Source organism: Chaetura pelagica, unplaced genomic scaffold (genome assembly GCF_000747805.2).
Source record: "Chaetura pelagica isolate M959 unplaced genomic scaffold, ChaPel_1.0 scaffold67, whole genome shotgun sequence".
Taxonomy (NCBI): Eukaryota; Metazoa; Chordata; class Aves; order Apodiformes; family Apodidae; genus Chaetura; species Chaetura pelagica.
In genome coordinates, this window is record NW_009954107.1 from 208,302 (window position 1) to 218,318 (window position 10,017).

The 10,017-nt window shown below is 39.3% G+C and overlaps 1 protein-coding gene across 2 annotated transcripts in view; it reads right to left on the bottom strand.

Annotated features, from left to right (window-relative positions):
• Positions 1-3,031: 3,031 nt before the first annotated feature.
• Positions 3,032-10,017, bottom strand: part of ACSL1 (acyl-CoA synthetase long-chain family member 1) — a 31,128-nt gene continuing 24,142 nt past the window's right edge. For both annotated transcript variants that reach the window (XM_010002453.1, XM_010002452.1), the window contains 8 exons: positions 9,727-9,822; positions 8,695-8,767; positions 7,940-8,028; positions 5,009-5,125; positions 4,528-4,671; positions 3,947-4,048; positions 3,797-3,868; positions 3,032-3,600 (listed from right to left, as the gene is read on the bottom strand). In XM_010002453.1, coding sequence (XP_010000755.1) covers positions 3,460-3,600; positions 3,797-3,868; positions 3,947-4,048; positions 4,528-4,671; positions 5,009-5,125; positions 7,940-8,028; positions 8,695-8,767; positions 9,727-9,822 — 834 coding nt within the window. In that variant the 3' untranslated portion in view covers positions 3,032-3,459. The remainder of the gene's footprint in view (positions 3,601-3,796; positions 3,869-3,946; positions 4,049-4,527; positions 4,672-5,008; positions 5,126-7,939; positions 8,029-8,694; positions 8,768-9,726; positions 9,823-10,017) is intronic.

Sequence of the window (10,017 nt, forward strand, 5' to 3'; positions counted from 1 at the left end):
GGGCGTGCCCAAACACGTGGGACTGTAACAGGGAATCCAGCCCTTTGTCCAGCCCTGGCAGTGCCACATCTCTCCCTGCACACGGAGGGTGTTTGTACAAACCCCATATGTGCTGCTGCCCCAGCCCCCTGGGCTTTGAACCAGGATAGAACCCGTTTTCTTTCTAGTGATTTTACTTCTGAGGTCTCCAAGTAGTTACACTCGCTCAAATGAACAGCTTGTCTTGCAGTCACTGCTTCTAGGCCTGACGGTGCTCCATGTTAACAGCGACTGCTAGAGAAGGGTATGTAGGGCCAAGGCCACTGCTGGGAGGGAAGGGGTCATCTGTGACCCTTCTGTGGGGAGGAGCAGACCGGACAAGTGACCAAAATCGACCAAAGGAAATATTCCATCCCAAACATGTCATACTTGGAATAAATTTGAGGGATCAAAAGGGCAAGCTCTCTTCATCCATGGCTGGCTGCCAGGGAGGATTCCATCCATTCATCTGCCTTTGATCCTGATCTGTGCAGTGCATCCCAGAATCCCTGCATTCCTGCATCCAGCTCCCAGCTGCTGCTGACACCAGGATCCAAGTCTAGGACTTTTCCAGGGCCTGCCCAGCAGCCTTGGTGGTCACATTTCATTCTTTTCATCATTATTGTTTAATTTCAACTGTGTAGTTTAGCTTCCAACTCATATTTCTGTCCCTTAATCTCTCTCCTTCCCCTATAGGGTGGAAGGAGAGGGGCAATAGAGAGCATCTGTCATTCAATTGCCAGCCCAGCTTTAAGCCATGACACCCCTTGTCCCACCAAATAAGTCAAAACCACAGTGAAATATCACTTTGGGATTACCAGGAACAGTGGTCTCTTTACGCTGCCTATAGCACCCATGTAGCAGAGTCCATGAGCCAAAGGTAACAAGCCCTAGGACAGACTATCTACAGCACAGCTTTGTTTCTGTAGTGATAATTCTTAAAGGCCTTTTCCAACCAAAACAATTCTAAGATCACCAAGTTCAACCATTAACAAAACACTGCCAAGTCCACCACAAAACCATGTCCCTACGTACTACATCACATCTTTTAAACACCTCCAGGGATAGTGACTCCACTACTTCCCTGGGCAGCCTGTTCCAGTGCCTCACAACCCTTTCACAGCAAAGGAATTTTTCTTCATTTCCTCTAAACCTCCCCTGGCACAACTTGAGGTCATTTCCTCTTGTTGTATCACTTGTACTTTGGGGTAAGAGACTGACCCCAACCTTGCTACAACCTCCTTTCAGGTAGTTGTAGAGAGTGGCAAGGTCTCCCCTCAGTGTCCTTTTCTCCAGACTAAACCACCCCAGTTCCCTCAGGTTCTTCTCACAAGACTTATGCTCTAGACCCTTCACTTCTTTGGAAACACTCCAGCACCTCAATGTCCTTTCTGTAGTGAGAGGCCCAAAAGTGAACACAGTATTTGAGGTGTGGCCTGACCAGTGCCAGGTACTGGTGGGCACAAGCACTTCTGTAGTCCTGCTGGCCACACTATTTCTGATACAAGCCAGGATGCTGTTGGCCTTCTTGGCCACACTGCTGGCTCATGTGCATCTGACAATCAACGAATTGCCCCAGGCCCTTTTCCACTGAGCAGGTTTCTGGCAGAAGACTGCACTTGGTCTTGTTGAATCTCATACATTTGGCCTCAGCCCATCAATCCAGCCCATCCAGATCCCTCTGTAGAGCCTTCCTATCCTCAAGCAGATCAACACTGCCTCACAACTTGATGGTACACTAAGTCCCCTCATCTAGACCTTAGATCCAGCTCCTCAATCATCTCCATTAGGAGAGGTATGGTGACCACTTCTCCATGCAGCATACCCATATATTTGAATATAATATTAAGTGACAAAAATTTGGTTTAGACAAGGTTAGTCAGCAGCACCTTCCCTTGATAAACAAACATTTCACTGAATTGAAATGCAGAAACATTTATTTTGGTTTCCTTCATTGGTTTTGAAAATTGTTTTGGTTTTATAAAACATAGAAATAGCCAACACTACGCAAACATTTGAATTCCAATGTAACAAACTACTGCTCTAACATTTGACTTGGATTTGTGTACCTTAATTGCACACATGTATGAAATTATGCTACAGAATAGTGCATTACAATCACACACAAATCTTAGTGCAAACCTTGTTGTGCTTGTATTTTACATATATCCATGTTTTCAGGAAACAGCAATGTATGCTAATGCAAAACCAACTCTGTTAAGGATAGCAAAAGACTTATGCTGTCATAAGGCTTATTTCTGCTGATTTCTCAAACAAAAGGTAACTAGTTGTTTTGTAATTTATCTGGGAATTAGGTTTTTATCCCTGAACAAACACCTAATCCTGTACCAAAACACAGTTCTGTTGGCATATTTAAATACTTCAGATTGCTGCAAAGCATCAGGCAAAAACCTTCCACCTGACCTATTTTGCTATTCAGTGAAGAATACTCAGTGGCTCATACATGAAGCACAGAAAACGAAGTTATGTCAGAAGCTCTTCTGCCTATGGAGGACCTGGCACATTTTTAAAAATGCATTTTAAATACACGTTTATTACAGGGGAAAAAAGTGGCCAATACAGGTGCAATGTTTACCTGGCTGTTAGCATAGCCTAGCCTCCTGAATGGTGTTGGTTTTAAGTCTCTAGTGTTCTTGCCAGAGTTATGATCTACTATTCATTTACAGGGCTGGCACCACTCTGAAACTGTGTTAATGTAGCAAAGGCTACATGTGCTAAAATAACTGTATCCACACTTTCAGTGCAGGACCACCACATGCAGACTTACTCTGAGGTATTCATCCATCTCCTTGGTGTGGAGTACTGACTTCTACCTTATAAAAGTTTATCTCAGAACTGTCTGCAGATAAAAAGAAGGGAGAAAAAACACTCAGATGCCTTGCCCCAGTTAATATTAGGACTAATGCAAGCTATGATACCAGCTATACAACTGCAGGGGCTTGGTTTGGTGGTTGTTCATTTGTTGGTTTGTTGTTTTTTTGGTTTTTTTTTAACAGATTAAGTAATCCTTCTGAGGATGCAAGATACTTAGAGGCATTTTCAAAACTGCCAAACCCTTTGTGGGATTGACAACTGAAAAATACACTGCAGACAGCAAAAACACACTGGCAATAAGAAAACCTTAGCTCCTTGGTGAAGGACAGTCCCATTTTTTGCCAAGGAAATCTTAAATAACTTACATATAGTTACCATTTATAGTTAAGGCTCTTTTTGGAAATCGTAGGTCACCATAAAAACAATATACAACACAACTTGACAGTAAGGCAGTGTTGCATTTCTTCAGTGTTCCTATGGTAAGTACCCATTTTTGTACAAGTTAATGATTGCACAAATTCCTTCCCTATGTTTGCTGTAGTCAAATTACAGATATGAAGGCCGACAGTAGACAGACATGTGCCACTCTTCTTGTTCTGTTCTCAGTTACATTTTGGCATTAGCATAGAGTTCATCTATCTGTGACTGGAAACACTTCCTCAGTTCTGGTCTCTTTGCCTTCAGTGTTGGTGTCAGCAGGCCGTTTTCAATAGAAAACATTTCAGTGTGCACAACGATGTCTTTGACCTGGAAAGTAAAGAGTTACTAGCCAAGCTGTACCCCTTGGAATAGACAGGGCTATTAAAAAGATCACCCAGACATCATAACAAACCCCACTGCTTTAAAGGTTTTCCAGATAAAAATTCCAATCAACTTCTGCAGTCATTTTATACTGGTATCAAGAAATTTAAAGGACTGTGCTCAGTTCTTATTAGCATCTTACCTGTTCAAATGACTTCAAACCAGATTCTTTCCCAACCCTCACCATGTCTTCCAGAATGTGTTTTTTGACATCCTGTGGGTAGAAGAATACATTGTAGAGCTTGAAAATGTCGATGCAAAACAGCTAACTGTGTAGTCAGATATGATTCACCTTGTTTTTGCATAGCTCTTCATATGAGCCTTCAAATCCCCTTTTCTTGGCCCAGTTGCGCAAAGTCTCAGGATCAGGTACCACAACAGCAACTAAGAAGGCCTAAAAAGGGAAATTTTGTCAAGCTTTTTTTTTTCCTTAAAGTTTACACTTCCTACACATTTCTTACTACTTGGTGTTTGAGGTTTCAGACAGCTGTTCTGGCCCTGCTGTAAACTCCGCAGCTTTCTGCTGCTTGAACGCAGTGCAGTTCCGAAGCTGGCACTTCAGAGCACTACACTCTTGTTAAGATCCACATTTCAATTTCCACTTGCAACAAAATGAACATATTGTTTTGTTTTCCCTGCACTGTTAGCAACTTATGTACAGTCATTAATAATCAGTTAAATTAATCCTGCCTGAAACTACATCCAGAAATATGTTATAGAATTGCTAGAGTTGAAAGTGAATTCAGAACCCAGATGTGTAACGTTAAAAACAGATTCTAGTCCAAAAGTTTAGGGTAAGAGGAGGGAGGAAAGAAAGACTCTCCTGAAGTCTCTTCTTGTATTCATTTTTTTAATTACCTGAGGAATGCTTACCTGCAAGCTCTCTCCATGGACAAACACCTGACCCAGTGCTTCACATCTCAGATACACATTTTCTATTTTCTCTGGTGCTATGTACTCTCCCTGGGCTAGTTTAAATATGTGTTTTTTCCGGTCAATGATCTTCAATGTACCATTCTGTTGACAGAATTAACACTCAGAAGAGGCACTTCAAGTGAAAAACCAATCTACACAGCTTAAGCATACCATACTAGCACAATAAAATTGTACTAGAGCCAGAGTACTGTCAAACTAATGTTTGAAGAAAACAGGCTCTGCACCCATCTAACCTAAACTATTGGCACTGCCAACAGTCTTCTAGCTCCATGCACACATTTATCTACAACAGTAATTATCCTCCTCCTAAAAGTATTTATTTCATCTAATTCCTTGTTTTCAATACTAAATATGTTATATTTGTTCAATTACTGCTAATAACTGCAGAAGGACATTTCAGCTATATAAGTTAACTTACTGGTAGCCATTTCCCAATATCTCCTGTATGAAGCCATCCATCTTTGTCCAGAGCTTCTGCTGTTTTTTCTGGATCTTTCAAATAGCCACGAAATACATTTGGCCCTTTCACACACACCTGAAAACAGTAATTTGTTAATGTATTAGGAAATTTAAACTCTATTTGCAATGAATGCTTTCTCCAGGGGTTCTCCACTAACAAGAGAAGATGAAGTTCATGCAGTACAGAAACCTCTACTCATTGTTTTTGGAGAAATAACATTTTCCATTGGTATAAAGGATAATAGGAAGCAACTGGAAGCACCTGTTCTCTTCCAGCCTAGCAGCAGTGCTCCTACCTGCTATCTGAATAATCTGAATTTATCAGAGGAAACTTATTTGTATGTATATGAAGAAATCCTGCTGGATCCAGAAATATTACCCCTCAGCCTGGAAATGTGCTCATTTCAGCTTTGGTAAGCAGCAGGAACATTGTGAGAAAAGTAATTATGAAAAAGCTGAATATCAAGCAAATCACACGTTTGTTGTCCACAAGTCAATAGAACACCCATGCTTGTGTAAGTTTTCTTCAGTGGGAAAAAGAACAGGACCATTGTTATTTAAGGCTCAGCAGGACAATAAAATGCCTCCTTATGCCTCCTTAAAAAAAGAGGACAAAGGCAAGATAAACAAGATTGAAGCAAAACTTAAAGATGCCCACTGCACACAAGTGTTGGGGAATCCAAAGTCTGCGAACTGAAAGCTCTACATAGGAGTCCTCAGAAGCAAAGGATTCAAGCTGACACATTAGCTTGGGAGTAGCTTGGCATGCATGGATGACAGGAGAAATTCTGGTCTGGGTAACAGTATCAAAACTCTAGAACAAATCTAGAAGAACAGCACAGAAAATCCAATTTTAAGTTAAGGTCAAATTGATAATAAGTATCAATAGGGACTGATAAAATACTAGGCCAACTCCTAGTCTAGAGGACTAGTACAATTAAAAAATGGGCAAGAAACTGGCTAGAGAATCTTCAAGCAGTAGTATCAAATCTCAGACTACAGGAAATTACTAATGTAGTTCAGAGACCAACTACTGAAAAACTCATCCCAAGTATTTTCAGTGCTTACTTCAATATAAAAATACAAACATTCTGGTAAAATACAATATAGCAAACAGATGTTATCAATGTGAGAGAGATCAGAGTATTAGTTAGGGTTCTGATGACTGTGTAGAGATGGTACCAAACAACAGACCTTGGTTTGGTCTCAGCTAAGACCCAACTAATTTCTGGTATAAAACAGTTTATCTGGGAAGACAGGAGCAGAGCAGAACTCTGTCCCAGTCAAGTCAAAGGCTGACTGATCAAAGATTTCATTTGGTATGGCTCCTACAATCACAGGAGGGCAGCAGGTGACAACTTTTCTCCATTGAGACAGCAAACCATTTATCTGTATCCTGCCTACTGTCACTAAGCCTTCATCTGCATGTGAGCATATGAAACTCGATTTACAAATTTATCCTTCTTGAACATGGATAACTGGAAAAAAATTAACAAGGCTGACAGAACAAAATATTGAAAGCTTACTCTCAGGAAGTACAACTAGAAGTGTTTAATCCAGCAGAAGCCCTGATAGACAATAAGGAGGAAGATCTATTTTAGGCAAAGGATAGTAACCAATTCTCTGTCTGTGGGCTTCAGTTCAGTGAAACAGGTTACAGCACATGCTAAATTTGAAGCAGTTCACACTAAGGAAGTTAGGACCAAAAGACTAAGATGGTACCTGATATATTAAGGGGCTACCATACTTATTCAAGTTCAAAGTGACTCCTAATGCAGCAAACCTTCACAGTGAAAGCAAAGCATTTTTAGAAATTTATTTAAAAGCTATGTAACAGTTTCTCAATAGGACAACTAGCCTGCCTCTAGCAGACCAAGCTCTAAAAGCATATTTGAAGAAAAAATTACTGATGAAGACTAAACATGGGGTGATAATACAAGACAAAGGAATCTTGACATTGCTTCCCACTTGCAAACAGTTTCACATCACTAAGCCAAATTAAATCCTTAAGTATTTTTGAGAATTAGAGCTGAATTGGTCTCTGGTGTCATCCAAATTACAACCAAAACAAATAGAGATTATACATTGCTTGCAGTCAATTGATTACTTGCTTAAAATACTTTTGATTTCTCACTCCCAAAGTGCCCCAAGACCTCTCAAAAGCATGAAAGACACCACAGTTAATTTGCTTTAAGGGCTTGGGGAAAATAAAATGCTACATGGACATCTGTTCAACCTATATACATAAAGGTCAAGCTGTATATATTTTACTTGGAAAAAATATTGAAAAAAAAGTATATTGCATTATATACAAAGTTCCTCAAGATGTAATTTGTAAAATATACATGTTCAATTTGTGCAGGTTGCAGATAAAAGTTCAGAAGAATGTGCAGGCTATTGTCACAAGTCATTAGCAGCCTTCATGGCATTTTATCTCCATTTCTCTTAATAATGCTCCAGCCACTTTACATCACCTATCTCACACATCACAAGCTAAGTAACAAGCTGTATGCATTAGCTAATCTCCTGCACTTGGCTGTGGGAGTGGGGGGAAGCCCTCTGATAGCATTTTACTAAAGAATACATGTAGTATGAGGTAGCTTCTCAGCTGTTCTGGAGCTGTAAGATGTTGGTCATACAACCATAAATACATAGTAATTTGTTATGCCACAGGGAGCTGCTTTTTGTCTTCAATACACTAATTTCCATCTTGCTTTTCTAAGTCATTAGCTGACACTGCCTGCATGCAAGACAGGAGTCTTTGATTTTAGGTAGCAGGCCACATTTAGCACTTTTATTAAACTCAGACAGTTCCTTGTTTTTTCTAGAACACAAAAATGTTTACTAAGACTTTGTAAGAGGCTCATATCAACCTTTTAAAATTACTTACCTCACCCTCTCCCTTGGCAGCCAAGTAATTCATTTCTTGTACATCAACAAGCTTGATGAGACTGCATGGCATGGGTGCTCCAACATGACCTTTTAAATAGAGTAACACTTCAATAGCCTGAACTGCTTTTTAGTCAGGTTCTTAAAACAAGGTGGTTACATGCTAAAGTAAAAAAAAAAGAAAAGCAAATGCTGGTAATGCACTACACCAGTATCAGCACAGTAATGGCTTAAATTTGCTGAGACTGAAACATTGACTTCAGATATCCCTGCAACGTTACAAATTGAACCATGTATTCAGGCTTGCTTTCTTATAAAGAGAATCCCCACTCTAAGGACATATGGAAGTAGCACAAGTCCAACTGTAGTTTCAATTATCAGTATTATTTCACTTAGGGAACTAGAGATGTAACAACTGACAGAAATTTACACTGTTTGATCCAACATTTTAAAAATGCCATTTAATTTTCCAGCGTGGTTTTATACACAGAAAATACCTGTAAAAATTACAAGGGTTGATACTGTGACCTCCCCTCTGCTATATGCACTTCAACTTACTAGGATGAAGCCTATTAAAGGCTATTCTAGTTATTTAGGGGTACAAACTTCAAGGGATCCCTTTCAAAGTTTTTAGTTCTCTTGAAGAAAAATAGAATCTTATGCTTCATGATAGGTGTACTGCAGACTAATAATGTAATCAGGGACTTCTATAGCATCCTGAAATTTACTAGACAGGCACACTACTGAACACCTGACCTGCTGTCCAGTCACCAGGCAGTGACAGTGAGCACCCAGCTGTGCATTCAGTCTGTCCATAACCTTCATAGAACTAGAACATAAAATCAAATTATTACTTTTTTGCTTTTCAACATAGTTTCATTAAAATGAAGTTAATGTTTTGCTTCTTTTGTTATTTAAATTTGAATTTAGCAAAATCCCCAGCATCCCCAGAAGAACATCACTATATTTTAGTTTTATCACAACACATAATTTTAATTTATTCCAACTTCAGTTTCAGTATTTATTCTATATTTCACTTAATTTCACATGCTATGTCTAGATCATAATAGAAAGCAACAGAGAGCAGGAGGAAGAAATTAGGAACAGTGACACTAGCAATAACTTCATTCATATAATTTAAGGACAGATTTGTCCAAGACAGCTGGGAACAGAGTCCCTATACCCCATCACAATGCTGTGATTATTATATACAAGATAGGCAGAATGCATTGCTATACTGTAACACTACTGAAGAACTTGGAAGAATTCACAGAAGCCACATATCTTAGTATTTTCTATCCTTGCAATATATTTCACCACATTTGTTCCATCCTGTGCCATTGTTATTCATATTTTACCTCAACATATAGTTTGCAGAGGCTCTGAAGATAATTGCAGTGTGTTAAATCAGATTCTCCCCAGTTTTATCTTCAAAGCAGCATTACTACAACATCATGTTGATTAGATTCTCTGAGGTAGTTATGAATACTTCTGTAAGCATTCCAGAAACTTCAGGAACTTAATCCAAGAATATTAATTATTGCTTATAGCAGCCCCTATTAATCTTAAGACAGTTCGGTTGGTTACTTTAGTTATAATACTTTGGCATGAATACAGAAATACCAGGGGACAGAGAAGCTTTGGAAAGGAATATGCACTTGTGTAGTCGCCAAGAAGAACGCTAGAAAGAGTTAATTATATAAATAGACTATTAGAAATGCTCTAATATCAAAGCTGAAATGAGGTAGTAGAATCTTTAGGTTTTAGGATTAAGGCCAGGAAACTCACCTGACAGCCAAGAGCTGCTCTCAGGAAGGTAAGTACACTTGCAGATACAGGTGCTGCTCCTGTGATCATCAGCCTCACTTTTCCTCCCAAACTTGCCTACAATAGACACAAGATACTGTGGACACCAAAAGCATTTTAGAGGTATTTCCAGAGTCTTTTTCTGTCCTACCCTCAGACACTATTCACCTACAGTGTCGTCCATAAATGTTAAAATTTAGTCACCTATTGCAAGCTGTCTTTCTCAGAGTTTTTAGAAATGGCATCTCAAACATACATTATATAGAAAGAGTG